This window comes from Neomonachus schauinslandi, chromosome 9 (assembly GCF_002201575.2).
Source record: "Neomonachus schauinslandi chromosome 9, ASM220157v2, whole genome shotgun sequence".
NCBI lineage: Eukaryota > Metazoa > Chordata > Mammalia > Carnivora > Phocidae > Neomonachus > Neomonachus schauinslandi.
The window spans coordinates 122,313,883-122,332,939 of record NC_058411.1 but is presented as its reverse complement, the minus strand read 5'-3'; the positions used below and the strand labels follow the sequence as shown (position 1 = coordinate 122,332,939).

The window sequence follows — 19,057 nt, the reverse complement described above, 5'->3', positions numbered from 1 at the left end:
TACACCTATCATTTTACTATTTGTTTTCCACATGTCTTATGTCTTTTTTTGCTCAATTCCTCCATTACTACCTCCTTCTGTGTTAAATAGACATTTTCTAGTGTACCTTTTTAATTCCCTTTCCATTTCTTTTATTATATATTTTTGAGTTATTTTCTTGGTGGTTGCCCTAGAGACTGCAATGAACATCTTATGAGACTGACGTGCTGCCTACTGCGCTAAGGAGGCACCTTACAATGAACATCTTAATTTATGACAGTCTAATTCAGATTAATGTCAATTTAATTTCAATAGTATACAAAAATTTGCCTTTTTAAAGTTTATTCCTTCTTCCTCTACTTTATGCTATTATCACAGATTACACCTTTATATGTTTTGTGCCCATCAATATAGACTTGTAATTATTGCTTTTCTGCAGTTATCTTTTAAATTATATAGAGAATAAAAAGAAGTTACAAACAAAAAATACATTTATAATGTCTTTTATACTTATGTATGTAGTTACCTTTACTAGTGCTCTTTATTTCTTCATGTAGATTTTAGTTACTGTCTGGTGACCTTTCATTTCTGCCCAAAGGATTTCTTAGTATCTCTCCTAGGGCAGGTCTAGTAGCAACAAATTCTTTCAGTTTTTGCTATCTGGGAAAATCTTCATTTCTCCTTCATTTTTTGAAACACTGTTTTGCTAGATATAGTATTCTTGGTTGATAGTATTTTTCTCTCAGCACTTTAAATATTTCATCCTACTCCTTACTGACTCCCTGATTTCCAATGAGAGGTAAGCCTTTTATTTTATTGAGGCCGTTTTGTATGTGATGAGTTCCTTCTTTCTTGCTGCTTTCAAGATTTTTTTCCTTTGGCTTATGACAGTTTGAATATGATTTGAATAAGTGTGGATGTCTTTGAGTTTATTTTACTTGGAGTTCATTAAATTTCTTATATGTGTAGATTCATATTTTTCATCAAATTTGGGGAAATTTTGGCCTTTATTTCTTCAGATATTTTCTGCCACTTTCTCTTTTGTCTCCTTCTGGCACTCCCATTATGTGTATGCTGTTATGCTTATGGTGTTCCACAGGTCTCTGAGACTCTGTTCATTCTTTTATATTTCTATTCCTTAGACTGGATAATCTCAACTTATCTTCAAGTTCACTGATTCTTTCTTCCACCTACTCAAATCTGATTTTGAGACTCTATAGTAAAATTTTCATCTCAGTTCTTGTACTTTACAATTCCAGAATTTGTTTGGTTGTCCTTCTCCTTCTCCTTCCCCTCCTCCCCCCGCCTCCTTCTCTTCCTCCTCCTCCTCCTTCTACTTCTTCCTCTTTTTAAACATAATTTCTGTCTCTATTCATATTCTCTATATGGTGAGACATCATTCTCATACCTCCCTGTAGATCTTTAGAGATGGTTTTCTTTAGCTCTTTGAATGTGTTTAAAATAACCGATTTAAAGTCTTTGTCAGAAAGTCCGATATCTGGGATTTCTTAGGGCCAGTTTTTTTTTTTTTATTGCCTTTTCCCTAGGTGTGGACCTTACTGTCTTGTTTCTTTGCATGTCTTTTTATTTAAAACTGGGCATTTTGAGTAATATAGCATGGCAACTCTGGAAGTCAGATTCTCTCTCCTCCCCAGGGTTTGTTATTATTGCTTCATATTGTAGTAGTTTTTGCTTATTTAGTAATTTTTCTGAAATGATTCTATAAAGCTGTATTCTTTGTTGTGCGTGGTCACTGGAATCCTGTTCTTTTAGCTCAGTGGTCAGCTGATGATTGAACAGAGATTTCCTTCAATCTCTGGAATAAAAAAATTTCCCAGTCTCTGCTGAGGAGCTCTGTGCAAGCACATCTTCAACACTCATCCAGAGTTTGTATCTTTGTCTTAGCCTTCACTTCCTATTTGCACAGAGACTTTAGGTCAGCTAGGATTGGAAGCTTTCTGCCTTCTTAGGTATTTTATGAGCATGTGCACAGCCGTATGCATGAACATGGACTTCTAGATTCCCAGGAATATGTCAGAGCTTTTCAAAGTCCTATGGATATCTCATTTCCCAGCCTTTTCTCTGAAGCTTTTTGGTTAGTCTCATTTGCCCCAATTCTGTTATTTATCACCTGGGGAGTAGGGACTAAAACATTTGCCTGTAAATGTTTTTGACGAATGCCCTCTCCCCATCCCCACCTCTGGCTAGCAGTTTTAGCACTGGGCTAGTTCCAAGTCAGGGGAAATTAAGACAAGTCTTGTGAGCCAGTCTTTTAGGGGGTCACCAGATGGGTCAAGACAAAGAATTACAATTCTTTGTGGATGAGGTCCTTTCTGCTTCCACTGGTACCAGGAATTCGGAGTGTTATTTTCATGGCTGCCACTGAACTGAGGAGTGGGGGATGGGACTAGGTAAATTGAAACACCACAAAGCTCACTTAAGAAAAAAAGATTCAGGGGTGCCTGTGTGGCTCAGTCAGTTAAGCATCTGCCTTCAGCTCAGGTCATGATCCCAGAGTCCTGGGATCGAGCCCCACATCAGGCTCCCTGCTTAGCAGGGAGTCTGCTTCTCCCTCTCCCTCTGCCTGCCACTCCCCCTGCTTGTGCTCTTTCTCTCTGTCTCTGTCAGATAAATAAAACCTTAAAAAAAAAAAAAGAAAAAAAGATTCAGCTATGTTTCTTGAATAAGCATTCCACAAATTGTTGCAAGCCATTGGTTCATTTCCATCTTTATAAAAAGGTTGATTCTGAAAGTTTTGCCAGTTTTATGGAGGGATGGAATCCAAGAGTTCCTTACTCTGTCATTTTTTCGTTCACTTTGTCACCCTCAGTGCTTTAGGTACACTAATAAGGAGCAGAACCACACACACACACACACACACACACGCACACACACACATGCATGCACACATGCACACACATACACATACAAATACAGTTTGGGGGTGAGCTCTAAAGTTCATAAGCAACTTCATTGGGTTACTTTCCCCAGCTCATTCCTCTCTATAATCTGCTTGGTGTTTCCAGTACCCTGGAGCTCCCTCTTTCCAACCTCCAATCAGAAATCTGGGGCTTTAATTAATCCACTCTGCCCTGCACTTCCACATCTTCCAGGGCCAAGTGGCAAGGAGGACAGAGACAGAGCAAAAAGCAGTAATTGGCCCCACCCTCTTGATTCTTGATGCAATAGGTAGGGACTTCAATAGACCACTGGATCTCCTACAATTGACTCAGTTAGGGGAACAATAGGAAGGGAAAGAGGACACTCCTGGAATAAGCAGGATGAGGTCTCAGTATAATTTTCTTTAATATTAAAAGAGATATGACCTCATATTTTACCCCAGGGTGATAAAGCAAAAAGTATTAGCTGTTAGGAATAACCTCTTTGCCTCCAATGGCTTCTCGCTCCAATCTAAAATATTAACACAGGTACCCCAATCATGTCATTCCTTGCTTAACGACAGCAGCAGCTTCTCAAAACACTTAAGATTAAAAGCCAAACTTATTGCAATGTTGGGTACCAAGGAGTGTGTTAAAAAGAAAACTTAGGGGTGCCTGGGTGGTTCAGTCAGTTAAGCATCTGCCTTCGGCTCAGGTCATGATCTTAGGGTTCTGGGATCGAGCCCTGCATCAGGCTCCCTGATCAGTGGGGAGCCTGCTTCTCCCTCTGCCTCTGCTCCTCCCCCCACCCCCGCATGCTCGTGAGCTCTCTCTCTCTCTCTCTCTCTCTGTCTCAAATAAATAAAATCTTAAAAAAAAAATTTCTGTTTTTTATAGACATTCAAGACTTTTCAGAATCTGGCCCCTATCCTCCCTTTCTGTTTCATCTTGTTCTTCATCCTCAAATTTGCTTCACAAACATTCCATCATCACCAAAATGGAAAAATAAAATTCTCCTAGAACTTGAGAACCCCAAATGCCAGGGCATTTGATGACCTCAGTTTGAGAAAACTTGTTCTAGAACTTGCTACCTCTGATGTTTGTAGAACCAGATGAATGAAAACTGCCTTGGTGGTGCCAGGGATCCCAGCCATTGTATATAAAATTATGCTGTTACCCTGGCTTCTAGTATTACTTAATTAGATTACCATGACTGCATTGTTTATTATTTTTCAAAATAATATTCATTTTATAAAAGAGGTCAATATTTGCTTTTGACTATTTCAAATCATTTGGTCAAATCATTTATAACTATTATTGTAGTACGACTAGTATTTGACTTAAAGGGACTATTTCTCTGGATGGTAAGTATTTTTGTTATACAAATGCACTTTCTTAGACTGAAATACTGATTTCTTACCAGATCTACTTCTATCTATTTTTGCCAATTTGAATTCATGGCTTCTCGTAATTATTTCTGTGTTTGGATTTACATATAGATCACATAAGTAGTTTCACTAGTTTTAATTTTTTTCAATTTAAATTCAATTAGCCAATGTATAGTACATTGTTAGTTTTTTATATGATGTTCAGTGATTCATTAGTTGCGTATAACATCCAGTGCTCATCACGTCACGTGTACTTCACTAGGTTTTTATTTCATACACTGTGGTAGCATTTACTTCACAGCAAAAATTCTTCCATTTAGAATACTTTTGAAAAGGGCATGAAGGCCTTTTTTCTAACTACCAAACATCTGAGTTTCAACTGGCAGGCCAGAAGAACAATTTGTGAGGGCTAGACTTTTATGTCAGAGGAAACTAGAACCAAGTGAAATCTATAAACTGGCTGGGCCTAAAGTAATCATTCTCCTGTCTTTGAATAGAATTTAAGGTGCACTTGATTTATGACAGTATTTCCACTGCCTTTTACTACTTAATGTGTGCCTCCTACTAAAACCACTGGCAACCCAGAACCTAACTTGCTTTATCAGTTCTAGTTAATAATAGTTGTATTTGTCCCCCTCACATTTCTCTCTGTTTGATTCAGAGATTAGTAAAAGGCAAAAGATTTATGCGATCTGAAGATGATTCAGAGATTAGTACAGATTGGTCTACAGTGTTTTCTGTTAAAAGGCCGCATCCCAATGCCCTAATCAGTCTCAAAATCTGGCACAATATAATTCTACTTGTTTTGTAAATTAAGAAAGTTAGAGATAATGGTATCAGATTAGCAATTGACATTGCATATCAGTACTCGTTTTGTTTTGGCTTGTTTTCAAGAAAAAAGAAAGGCTGTTTAGGATCAACATTTTGTCAACTTCAGGATTCTGTTTGAGATGTGCCCCATTCATGTTAGGGATGAAGTGCTCCACCAGCTCCTCTTTATTGTGTATCTGTCACCAGTGACAATAAACAACATCAGCAAGAACAGCAATAACAACAGAAGTAGCATGATAGTGTTGTGAGAATTAAGTGAAATCGTGTAAATGAAAGCACTCTGTGAGCTGTAAATGCTATGCAAGTGTAAAATAACATGACCATGTGAAGTAGGTGTGATTGCAAATCTCCAGATGCTTTCATCTGTATCTTCCCTATATCTATTATTTAGGATATTTGGTTTCAGACATCATACTACTAAACCTGAAAGTAGCTTAATTGAAACACATTTTTTGGTTAAGGCATTGTAAATAAAGTTTTGCATTTCATTCAACTAATAGATACAACAATATATAATTTGTGGCACTTTTGTAGTAACTTCTAAGAGAATACCTATATACGGCATAACTTTATTGAGTTTCATAGGCTCTTATCTATTAAATACAAGGTCCAGATTCATGATCTCATGGTAAGAGTCCCTGTGTGTGTTTTCTAAGGGCAGAACTTAGATATTTGGAGTTGTGTAGTATGGTAGTTACCAAAACCTGTTTTAGGTGCAGTTATCTTTTCGTGTGCAATCATTACCCTTCACCTGCAAGGCATCTTATAAATTATATGGGAACATTTCCTTAATGATAGAGCTCAATGTTAACCTAAAAACATAATGTTAGTGGAACAACTAGATCCAGTTTATACTTGAAGAAACCCATGTTTCAAGGTTCCGTGGTATTCCATATTGAGTTCTAAGACTATTCTTACCCTGTAATTTTATTCCAGGTCTACAGATCATAAACTTCTCTAATCCAGCCCAAATTTCATATCCAGCTATTTTAATTTCCATCTACTTCTTCATATGAGGCTACCTTTTAAGTTTAGTAATTATAGTGAGAACACTCTGGATGGAACCTGGTTGTGCTTACTTACAGAGTTTTTATATGTGAAAGACTAAACACAGAACAAGACTTAAGCCTTCAATCTTCTGGCTTTCTCATTGTTTTTAATAAGCAAAATACTGAAGACTTACCAAAAGAATATTAAGCTCTCTAGGATTTTAGCTCTAGGCCACATCATTTATATATACCAGCATGGCCACACTTCAGACCTCCTTGGTTTCTAGAACTCAAGTCATCTAAATCATTAGACTTTTCTGGTTGTATTCCACTTTCTGTTCAGGCGAGACTCTGGTCAGCCACTCACTGAAGCTCTTAGTAATATCCTAGGTTCTCTCTCCCTTACTTTCAACATAATAGTGCCCACTCTATTCCTTTCTCTATTGTCACTAGGACTCCACAGCTGGGCAGGGTAAAATGGCGTCTTGAGGCAGTTTAATGTTTATGCTACCATTTACAAACACTAACATCGTTGTGGTATCCCCACTGATTGGTTCTTGGGATCATAGGTCCCTTTCAGCCTCCCTTTTGCTATGCCCCATGCTTCATTCACTGACTGCATCCTTGCCCTTGGGCTGTAGAGAGTCACTGATGAAGGTCATTGGAGTCACCTTGACTTGGCCCAATACGAAGTCATGTTAGCTAATTTCATATATGTCCTCCATGTTCCTGCTGAGCAATCTCCTGGCTAACTCCTTTCCTATCATATTTCCCCTAAAGGTGAACTCAAATCCTCCTCAGTGGCTTCAAGTCTGTAATATTGCTAAGGGTACTCTTTCGCCATTCCTATCATTTCTTCCTATGTGTCTGGACTTTCTTTTAGTGTAAAACTCTTGGTCTCTCTCCAGTCCTTTATTTATTCTTGAGGAGGACTGATTTTCTGGTTGGAATTTGGGGGCCAGGACACCAGTTTGCTTTTCTCTCTCTCTCTCTGTTTGGGCGCTAGCTGCCTGCAGAGAGCATGGGTTCTCACTTTGTTTTGTTCATATGGTAAGCTTAGTGGGGAAAGCTGATTCTGCCTGTGAGAACGAAGGCCTGCAGGTGCCTGTGACTGAGTAGCTATGGCTAATTCTGTGAATTTGGCAACAACTGAACCACATCCTCTAGCACAACATTTATTACTAATACAGCCAATACTATTTTTATCTCTATCTGCCTGATATCTCCATCTGTCCTTGAATTGGCTTTCAAAGTTAGGTAAGGAAAAAGATTGTCATTTACTAGAAACATTAAAACTCCCACATTTAATCCCACCCCTTCCCTATAATCCAAGCAACTTTGACTCCTATTAATTTCTAAGATTAAGACATTCAGATGGAATCTTCACCAAACGTCTCTCCCATCACTGTGTGTTTGTCTTTTTTTTTTTTTAAGATTTTATTTATTTATTTGAGAAAGAGAGAATGAGAGACAGAGAGCACGAGAGGGAAGAGGGTCAGAGGGAGAAGCAGACTCCCCGCTGAGCAGGGAGCCTGACACGGGACTCGATCCAGGGACTCCAGGATCATGTCCTGAGCCGAAGGCAGTCGCTTAACCAACTGAGCCACCCAGGTGCTCTGTGTGTTTGTCTTTCTATGACCTTGTCTACACCAGAGGAATTACCCACCTCCTTTCTGAGACCCCTCTCTCTTTCAGGTCTCCTTCTACTGATTATCTCATTTCTCTCCTTCTTGTCTTTCTTGTTATGGTCTCTGTTACCAGCATCTCTACTTGATTACTCAGGGAAAGGATACCAAATAAGATCTCAAGACCACAAATTGCTGCTTTTCTAATCAAGCCTAGAGGAAACCTAACACCTTAACCCAGATCCATAAATATGACAAGAAACCACTTGACCCAGAGGTTTTGGGGGAATCCATACCTTCTATTATAGGTTTGGCTAGTCTAAGACCCATAGATGCTTAAGTACAAGACCAAGAGCATTTAAAATATATGGTTTATGAATTAGAGCCTGCATACTTGAAAATATCATATATGCAAAATAAAAATTTATGTAAATGGAAGATATGAATAAAGAAGAGATAATAAGGAGGAAATGTATACCATGCATTCCAAAAACCTATAATAATATACCTGTATCAATTAAATATTAAGTTTGGTGTGAAGCTTCCTTGATGCCATGGAAAAAAGGAAAACACACTGGATTACATAATCTCATTGTTCAAGAAAAGGAAGTTGAATCTCTGACAAAGTTTTTTTAGAAAAGATTCTTTTCAACTCAGTTGCTCTTGAACCTGTGAACCAAGGGATGCCAAACCACAAAAGGAATGATGTACTCAACAGTGAATTTTCAAGAGACACAGAGATGGCCTTCAAGTTCTGATTGATAAAGATACATGTTACTAGGGATTAGCCTGGTATGATGAATATCTAGGTTGACAAATTCTACCTTGGTTGTGCTGGCAGAAGTTATTTGTAAAATGTTCTTCCACAAGCCCTCTTGGTTATCTGATATTAACCTTTCAAGCAAAGAAACAACACCTGTCAACACCTGTCAACACCACCAGTTGTTTTGGTGTTGCTGATATTAAAGATCTTCCTGACAGTTATGGGTAGCAGAATCATTTGTGTATTGAGACTGTTCCTAGTTGCTGATAGCAAAATCAAAGTTGCAAACCCAGAGGGAGCATAGTTGATATTCTATTTGATATTCATTAAGGATAGGATGGAAATTTGCATTCAAGTCAGGACATGAACTTTTTAATCATCCATTCATTCAAAAACTCAAGCTCCTGCTGTGTGGAGATGTGCAGGCTTCTTGACATAGTCTAAGGTGTGGGTGGTCAGGGAAGTTTCCCATAAGGAGTTGACATTTGAGCAGAGATCCAAAGGATGAGTAGACAGAGGTTACAACATGTGCAAAAACCCCTAGGGCAGGAAGGGAGTGGTGGCTTTGAGGAAATGAAAGGAGGCCAACAAGACTGGAGTACCAAGCATGAAGGGAGGACAGTCCAGGGTGAGGCTGGACCTGGTAGCAATGGGAGCCACTGGAAAACTTTTAAAGAGAGCTAGTGGGGAGCGATGCAACCAGATTAGAGTCTAGTGAGTGCAAAATGAATTGGAAGAGCAGAAATGATTACGGAGTGCTCAGATGCTCTCAGAGCTCAGAGCACGGAAGAGGATGTCCAAATTTGGGAGGAAAACCATGAGTGCAGTGCCCTAAATCAGCTAAGTGGGCATGCTGGGTGGGGCTTTGGGTTAAATACCCTGCTGCAGGGTTGTGCTAACTAAACACTGAATCATATTGTAAATCTCTGATTGAGGGATTAAATGTTGGATCTCACAAAATGGTGAAGTTGGGTGAAATTGTTAGAATTTCATCTATTACTTTCCAAACGTTAAGGGAAGAGCATGAATTTGGTTCCTGCACGTAAGCCCTCAAAACACCCTGCATGGAGGAGCACAAGTATGTAAACTTCCTGTGTGAACACGTTTGTGAGACTGAGTCATGCAAATTGCTGGCCCAGGTTTTGAAAGGTACCAGACAACAGGGAGGCCAGGCAGGGACTAATGCCAAGCGCACCTTTCATGGAGGCTCACTCCTACCCAGATCCCGCAGATCGAATGGTGCTGGGGATGACAGGAGAATCATCAAATGGCAAATGGTGACATGGAAAATAAAAACAATCCAATATACAAAGAAGATTTTTTAAAAATGGCAGAAATATCTGAGTACTCAAAAATTTGATTTTAAAAGTAATCACTGGTGTTAAATTTAGGTAAAAATAACTAATTTTATTTCTATTCTTCCACCCTCTTTCCTGCTCCTCAGCTGTCCTGGTTAAGGGAGAAGGAAAAGTACCTTCTCCTCAAACCTCCTCCTCCATTTGTCTCCAGTATTCACCTGTGATTCAGCCTAGAAAGGGTCAACAAGGGAACCGGAGGGGCAGGAATGTACTGCCATCACTCTTGGAGATCTCAGCCAAGGGAAACGGGAAGTAGATGTTTTTACTGCCCAGCACACTTTCATTCCTATTACGTGTGCACAGAGCCCCAAGAGGAAAATGCAGTTTGGTAGTGACCTGATAACCACATTCTTGGAGGCTTGCTCCAAGAATGGTAAAAATCCAAACAATGCTGGGGGAAGGGCAAAAGGGAAGAGGCAGAGCGAAACAAAACACAATTTCCATTGTAAATTACTGGCTGTGATTAAATCCAAGTTAATGTCTAACTAAAAAATTGAGATTTTAGATTATAAGATGGGAGTAGCTTATCTTTCTCAGGAAGAAATAATTTTTATATCTTGAAAGCTTAGCAATTACTATTAAGACAGCAAAGATGTATTTAAAAGTTTTTTTGTTTTTTTTTTTAAATGTACCTTATTAAGGCCAAAAGTTGGTGCAGATAACCCTTGAATTTGGTAGGCTGGATTACAAGGTGACTAGGGCTAGGAGGGGAGAGGGACAAGAGACCTGGAGCTGCCAGGGGCATTGTCTCTCCTGTGGGCTGTGGCAGAGTCACTGGCCTGAATGTGCGCAGCAGGGAGACTTCAAGGTGTACTGTGAATTCTGTTGTAGTTGTTGTGTTCTTGTGAATGTCTTTATGTTTATCAATATATACATGCAGCTGTACCAGGAAACTAATTCTGAGTACTGAAGGACAGAATGATAAGCTAGAATCCCCGTAGGCATCATCCTTCTACCTGCAGTGTTGGTTAAACTCTTTGGAACGATGTTTTATCGATTATCACAATCTTTAAATAATAATAATAATAAAAGCTTACATTGCTTTTATTAAGTGATAAGTGTTCTTAAAAATTATATGATTAGAAAAATACAGAGAGTGTAGTTTTATTGTTCCTGTCTACCCTTTGCTGGTTACTCGTTCCCAGCTGCAGGAAGAGCAATACTGAAAAGTTCAGAAAATGTCACCCTTTAATGGCTCTCCCTCACCTGCCTTCATTTGCTCATTCACAGATTCGTGCACACATGTATCCATTCATTCTGCATTTATTAAGCACTACCATATGGATGATGCTGCTTTTGTTGGGACCGAGGATGCAAAGGTGTGAAAAACACACCCTGCCCTAGTTTAGAAGTTTCCATCCTCATGGGAGACAGACACCTCTGCCTCTCCCGTAGTTCCTGGTCTCATAGAAGCAAAGAGGAGGGAGCCCTTACCTCTGCCCTGCCAGTTTGGGGACGGAGCAAGAAGAACATTAAGGTAGGATGGACAGGTCAGTCCCTAGGGGGATACCATCCTTGACAAAATCAACCACAAGTCAAAAGACCGCTTCCCTAGTATTTACACAGCCCTGCAGCTGATTTTTCTCTTCATTGATGCAGGGTATTGCAATAAAATCTCCCACTCTGGGGGTGGGCAAGAACTGTCAGGGGTTTTTGGTTTGGTTTGGTTTATTTGGGGTCTGGAATTTTTGCAATACATGTCATCGTTCCCTTCTATATACAATTTACAATCACCATTTCACGTTAGATATTTTCACACTATTTCGGGGGGAAACACGTAAAGAACCCAAAGTTTGAACAAACAAGAGAACCTGGAGTGAACATTTATACGAACGTTGGCATCCCCCTTAGAATGGGGCGGAGGAGCCCGCACACCCTTGGCACTGGCCCCGCCCTGGGCACACCTCTCACAAGTGACACGGATGCGCTCATCGCTGGACGACTGCTGCTCATCCTCCTTCTCCTGGAAGTGCTCCTGAACACACTGCTCCTCGAACTCGTGCAGCCTCTTCAGCTCCTCGTCGCTGAGAAACAGCTCTGCGTGAAGGGAGAACGGTTTGCCAAGTGAGAAATGAGCCCTGTCCATGAAGAATCAATTTAGTTGCGCCATTGCGAATTTCACACCCCAACCGGAATTACGCTCCCTTGCCCGTCACTTGTGGGCAATTCTCTGACTATTCCAATTGTTTATTACTCAAACAGGTTGTAATATGCAGCACTCATCTTTCCGTTGGAGCAAAATGGCTTACTTTTTAACACAAAACACCACTATTATAGCTTTTGCAAAGTGAAACCAAGTACTATTTTCTGGAGAACATTTTGCATGTATTTTATGGAGTCGGGTGGACAGAATTATTTTCCTATCCTCTTGAGATGCAACAAGTGGAAACGTTCTTAAAGGAACATTGAATTTATATAGAAGAGTCATTTTCAAGAACTCTCTCAATTTCTGATCTCTTCATGAGCAGGCTTTCTGTAACACTAATTACTCATAAACTAACAGAACTGGAATAAAATCAACATAAAATGAGAAGCCTTTGCGAAGAACAACAGTTGGACTAGAGTGTTATGTTTTCACACAATTTAAGTAGTTTAGTGAGATTTCCATGAGGGTGTCCAGTTGGAACACTCTTGAAATTTGCCCAAGATAGAAATGAAAGAGTCCTGCACATACTCAGTCCACGATCCTGTTCATCTTGGTCCCCTTCTCTTTTTTTCCTACAGCGGCCACTGAGACGCATAATGATTATATAGATGTGGCTTAAAATGATCATTGGTGGAGGTAGGACTGGCCGGTCATGAAATGTCATTATCAGCTGATATCGCTGGAATTTCCACACCTGGTTGGATATTGACTTTACTTCAAAGAAAGTATTGCTTTAAAAAGAATAAAGATTTAGTTATTTTACTTTTCATTTTGATTTCCCAGGGCAATTGGTCACTCACATTGAAATGAAAATAAACAGTGAAATGGCCTTTTAGTGCCCCTTAGTACTGACTCCTAGATTACCCTTTCGGTTTATCTACCAATGTGGATTATCTACACCCAAGGACATTTTACGCATATAAATAATTAAGAATTAAGTATATTGAAACTGCTGCCTACTGCTCTCTTGAAACACCATACTACAGCCTACTGATTCATATGCTCAGGAAAATTTTATTTCATATTTTTAAAGGTAGGAGCTATTCAGCTAAGCATTTTGAAGTATTTAAACCTGCAATACACTTGAACAAGAGTTTGAACCAGATTCTTTCCAAAGCCCTGGTCAGCTCTAAGATTCTATATTTCTGGGAAGGATTTTTCCGTCATGTTTTTCATCTTAGAAGCTAGAATTTTTTTTGAACATTTATTAAGCACAGTCACATGCTCAACACATCATGCCAAAATGGACAAGTTTTACCAGAAACTTGATTTTATAGTTTAAGCCATGTCTTTCCTAGGCCATTTTATCTTCTATTCTGTAATTAGGAAAATATTTTATATAATTACAGTAATTGTCACAGCTTATGGAATTAACATTGCTTTCTGTGCCTCTGATAATGAATTGAAGGCATGTCTTAATCAAATCTTCCTTACTCCAGGAGACTTTCATCTAAGGAAATATTTTCATTAGATTAAAATACATGTTAAAGTGTTAAAATGCTAACCAAGATTAAGTTTAAATGTATTTAAGACAAAGACAAATACCATATGATTTCATTTATATGTGGAATATAAGAAAAAAACAAAGAAAAAACAGAGGAAAGAAAAAAGAAAACAAAACAACAAACCAGACTCTTAAACACAGAGAACAAACTGGTGGTTGTCAGAGGGGAGGTGGGGGGGTGGTGGGTGAAATAGATAAAGGGGATTAAGAGTACACTAATGCATCCTGTTGAGCACTGAATAATGTACAGAATTATTGAATCATTGTACTCTATACCCGAAACTGATACAACACTGTATGTTAATTATACTTAAATAAAAAAATAAAATATTGAACCATCAAAAAAATTTTTAAATGTATTTAAGTGTCAATTTTTGATTCATGAATACATGAAGGCTGATTAAGTTTGAATGAAAGAGATTGCAAAAATTCTACACATTTAAAAGCCCTACTGAAATTCTGTGTAAATCCATGGCCGCATGAGTGTTCCAAGATTAAACTGGAAATTTGTAATGTAATAAATAATAGGCACCCGGTCATCAGCCTTGATACATACTTGAAAACTGCAATAAGCAAGTTCACCAGCAGGATGTTGGCCACCAGTAGGTAGCATGCCATGATGGCAGGTGTGAGCCAGGCACCCGGAATACATGGAGGGAGCCGCTTGCCTTCCTCATCATACTGGTTGTCGCCACAAGGAGCTGAAACAAAAGTTTTTCTTTTTGTACTTTTTACATAAAATGAATAGAATAAATAACTTACATATGCCATTACGTGATCTATTTCCTTTTTAAGATGATTTTTTTCCTGATTCCATAAGCAATAATTTTCCATATGAAAAATATCAACTCATAGAAAGAAAATAAGAAACTTGACTTGTCATATTTATAAATATTTTCCCATTTCTGTATTTGTGTTTTTCATATACAGAAGTTCTTAATTTCTAAGCAGCTAAATCTATCTTTATATTTTTTTTCTGTACTGTTATCCATTAGAAAGCTATTGTGTCTTCTGATAATTTAACATCAACTTATGTTGTCTCCTTGGTCTCACTTGTACATGAACTTTGGAAATAATTTTGTTATGAGGAAGGAGGTAAGGGTGCCCTCTACCCTCAAATCCATTAATCACTGGTTCTGGTGTCATGTTTGGAAAATCATCTTTTCTCTCTCTCAGCTCATTCAAAATGCCACTCTGATCCTTTGGGACCTATGTCCTGAACTAAAAAATAGAATGATCCCAACAGTGATCAGTGAAGTAACTTCCATGTATTTATAGTCTACCTACTTTTTACTTACTTACAGTTTAGAAAAGTATTGACCCCAGAAAACAAGAGAAGTATTTAAAACAAGTGTAAGGCTGTCACTAATTAGCTAAGGGAAAGATTGATTAGTACACACATTTCATGGAGTAGAGTCATCAATTCTGTGTAAACTTACGATTAATTTCCATGGCGTAGACTATATAGCAGTTGGAAAGCAGGATTTTATTTTTTTTAGTTGTGACAGGAAGGGAGGAAAGAAAATAAGATGACAGTTGAGAAAAAAGTAAAACAAATGATTAGCAACACAGAACGGTTTTGGGTGTCAAGAAATGCAACGTACTCAAGTTTGGGAATTATAGATTCATGCTTAGAAACCGTGGTCTATTTAGAAGAAACTGTATACATTATTAATTTTAAGAAGTACATATATATTTCATGAATATTGGTTTTACCATGTCATAAGCAATAAAAAGTTCACTAGTTAAAAATACTGTGAAAAAGATATGAGGCTACTGGCAGATGATCATTTTAGCCAACTGGTTAGCCAATCAGGCATTCTCTATATCCCAATTCAAATATCTCATAGGCACAAATAAATGAAAAATTATTATGCAATAGTCAGACCAAAAGTCAAAACCCAACATTTAATGGTGTTACTGAAAATAGCCTCTTTTGCCTCTTCATCTTCTCATTACCCAATTTAATAATTAAAAAAAATAAAAATATTACAATTTATGTCTGGATCATATGTTTACCAAAGCAAATATTCTTTTGAAAGCAAGTTAGATTTTTATGTTCCAGTTTACCAAGCTACAAACACATTCAACAATTGACTTTGAGATACCGGTGATAATGATATGTTTGGAATCATATTATAAAAGCTAGATGGAAGGCATTGTGTGAACTAGTTATCAGTCTAACCCAGTAGCAGAAGATGTACTGAGAACCCTGCATTTCATACAAGAGGAGGATGTTCAAGACCATCTATCCCCAAGAAGCAGAATACTGGAAAGAGCAGACATGCTGTTGTATCTGTATCTTTGTGACAGAGCACAACATGCAAATGAAGGTATGGGTATGGACATAAAAATGGATCTGAAGAGCCTCATTCATTGGTGGGACATTAACTGGCCAGGTGAAATAGGTATAAGAACATTTGAGCTTCGCTTCCTACAACACAAGAGACAGCATGACCTGCCAGCTTAGCCTGGAGAGGAGCTGGGTCCTATACCCCTCAGAAATCCACACAGGATTATGGCTCATTTCCTCTGCTAACATCCAGATTATTGTTTATAATAATAATTTAAAAAAGTTGAACGCCATAAGTGAAGAGGAAATTGATAGCCATGTGGATAATGGGCTTTGGAGAAGAGACTTGAAGATGAGGATGACACAAGGCACCAGTCACCCTGTCATGCTTACTATCTCATTCTATTGGAATAACACTACCCGCTCTGTCTTGGGGTAGAAAGAATTTTAGGTTGAAGAAATATTGGGATATTGACACTGGGACTACATTCATGTGATAAGATGTTCACCAGGTCCAGCTAAAGGAATGGGAGACTCTTTCAAAATTCTGATTAATGGTTTTTAGAATAGAAGAAATGACTGATGTCTTAAGAATCTACATTTCATATTCTACACTTACTCCTTCATAAAATAATTTGATGCTCATGGCAGAATAAAAAATAATTTATTTCCAAATTAACACACGCTCTTCCATTAATTTGGAACTGATCATCTGCCTCAGAAGCAGGGAAGAGAATCTTACTATCAATTCTATTCTTACGGTCTATCTGGTCTGCGAACACCTCTCCATAGATCATCCAGTAGGGCATGTAGAAGATGTTTCGGGCCAGTTTCCAAGAAGGCTCCTCATCTGGGTGCAAAATGGCTTGACGGGCTACTCCAAAACTCATCAGCACAACCAGCATGATGACCACAAAATACAGCATGTCAATCATCTGAGTAGAGAGAAAATGTGTCTCTTACTGTGTCGACTCATGGGCCAGGTTCTCTTGCTATTGCTCTCCCTGATAACTTCGTGAGTGTTTAATTAGGATGAAGAGAGCCTCTTTCCCTTCTCTCTATCCCATGCATGGGCTCCTTGTTTTTATATGCCATGCAATGCATACATCTTATTCTAGAACATTGACTCCCTCATTTGCTCTTACTCTTTCTTCTCCTCTATTGTTGCCCATAAACAAATATTCCTCTCATAACTACAACAACAAATGGAGAAAGGGAAGACTTATGGGGTAAACATGGGAATTTGTAAGGGAAACAGAGGAGGAGATATCTAAGAAAGGAACAAGATAATGAATTAAGAGTACAGAATATTTATTCATTCATTACACAAATGCTGAGTGGTTACAGTGAGCAATGCTCTGTTACTGTGGGTACTGAACTGGTATAATTCCTAATTTTGGATATCCCTGAAGATGAGAGCCCTTGCCAGGATAAGCTAAACCATATATCCCTTCACTCAAAGTGGCTTGCGATATAAAGAGTTATTCCTAAACTTAAGAAACTTCCTTTCTTCCGGGGTGAGTTGTAACACTGAAGCTATTTTAAGTGATGCAAGGATGATCTGCTTACTCATTTTTTTTTGTTGTTTCATATTGTATGATTTATTCTGAAAGAAATGTTGCCATGGATTTGTTTTGGCCTTAATAACATAAATTGACTATGTCCACTCCAGGCCAGAGTACATGGGCTGAAGACTGTTTGGAATACAGGTGGGGGAGTGACCCTGGGCCCTATTTGTTTCTGGCTTTCATCCCATGTTATGAACCAGGTTATTGCTATATTTATAAATATATATATATACACACACATATATATACACACACACAGTATTAATATTGTACATATATACAGTATATATATTTCCCTATATAAAGTAGTATATACTGTGTATATACATATACACACAGTATTAACATGTAAGAGAACTATGTATCTTAAAGCAAAAATGTTTCCTGCAGGAAACCAACTGCAAAGGAAAGACCAAATGAAGTCTAACAAAGCCACACCCAAGGCCTGGTCTCAGGTCTTAACCACAACCTCAGCATCTCTAGGTCCTAATGGGGTGTCGGTACTAACCATCTTTCCAATCATCATCACATAGGGCCCCAGATACTTGTTGACACCAAAGATGTCCAGGACACGGATGTACCAGAAGATGATATCCACACAGTAGATCACTCGGCCATAGCCCATGTATGGCTGCTTCTGTAGGCGAAGGATTGCTCCAATCATGAACATGGAAATGGCCACGAGATCCGTGATGTTCCAGTACTCCTGAAGCCAAACTTTTATTTTCTGGTTGAGTTTGCCTGGTTCTGACATGAGGATCTGAAAACAAATGCCAAAGAACAATAAACAGGGAGTGCTGTGTTGGAAGCCTCTTAGAATCTTGGAAAGATAGGACTGGTGGAACATTCCAGGGCATCTGGTCCCATTTCCTGCCTAAGACCTTTAAACACTAATCTTCTCAGACAGAGAAAGATATCTCGAAAGGGAAATTCCATGGAATCCTCTATATTCCTAGATGCAGTGTTTCACAAATTCTCAGGAAATGCCTTCTAAATTATGTCCTTCTGGGTGAAATTAAAGCAGCTGCCTCTTGATTTCTTTTTTAATTCTCTGGTTATGTGCCCATCAGCCCACGTTCCAGAGTTAGTCCAGAAGGAAAAGTCTAGAGCAGAGATACACCCATGTGGTCCCACAAAAGGGGACCTGTTGGAGATGGCAGAATTGGGCTAGGAGATGTTTGTTTGCCACAATTCCTTTGCAACTTAGATATGAGAAGTCAGGGGAAACTTAAATGATTTTTCTCCTACTTGAGATATTACCCTTTAAAAATGACCATTGATTTGGGGTGCCTGGGTGGCTCAGTCAGTTAAGCATCTTACTCTGGATTTTGGCTCAGGTCATGATCTCAGGGTCATGAGATCTAGCCCCACATCAGGCTCTGTGCTCTGCGGGAAGTCTGCTTGAGACGCTCTTTCCCTCTCCCTCTGCCTCTCCTCCAATGCACACTCTCTTTTTCTCAAATAAATAAATCTTTTAAAAAAAATCCCACTGATTAAAAATCACTACTTCCTCAGGGTAAAATTAAAAATTTTTAACAAACAGCATGCACAGGTACACAGAGAGTGAACCCCATGGATGCAGCTATGGTGTGCAGTAAGGTGGGGGTCTGCTGTGGTACCCCTTTAGTTATGGAGACTGGGGGGTCCTGGAGACCCCACAAGTGGGATGGGGTGGTGTCTATTTTTTGGCCAACACAGAAGGGATTCACTAGTTTAACCACCCATGTACACTGT

General features: G+C 38.8%; 1 protein-coding gene across 1 annotated transcript in view; it reads right to left on the bottom strand.

Moving 5' to 3' along the window:
- TRPM1 (transient receptor potential cation channel subfamily M member 1) overlaps window positions 1-19,057 on the bottom strand; it is an 82,428-nt gene that overhangs the window by 9,402 nt on the left and 53,969 nt on the right. Inside the window, exons 21-26 of the mRNA XM_044918300.1 lie at window positions 17,832-18,083; window positions 16,516-16,690; window positions 14,902-14,922; window positions 14,019-14,163; window positions 12,487-12,689; window positions 11,717-11,849 (exon numbers count right to left, since the gene is read on the bottom strand). Of these exons, the coding sequence (XP_044774235.1) occupies window positions 11,717-11,849; window positions 12,487-12,689; window positions 14,019-14,163; window positions 14,902-14,922; window positions 16,516-16,690; window positions 17,832-18,083 (929 nt within the window). The remainder of the gene's footprint in view (window positions 1-11,716; window positions 11,850-12,486; window positions 12,690-14,018; window positions 14,164-14,901; window positions 14,923-16,515; window positions 16,691-17,831; window positions 18,084-19,057) is intronic.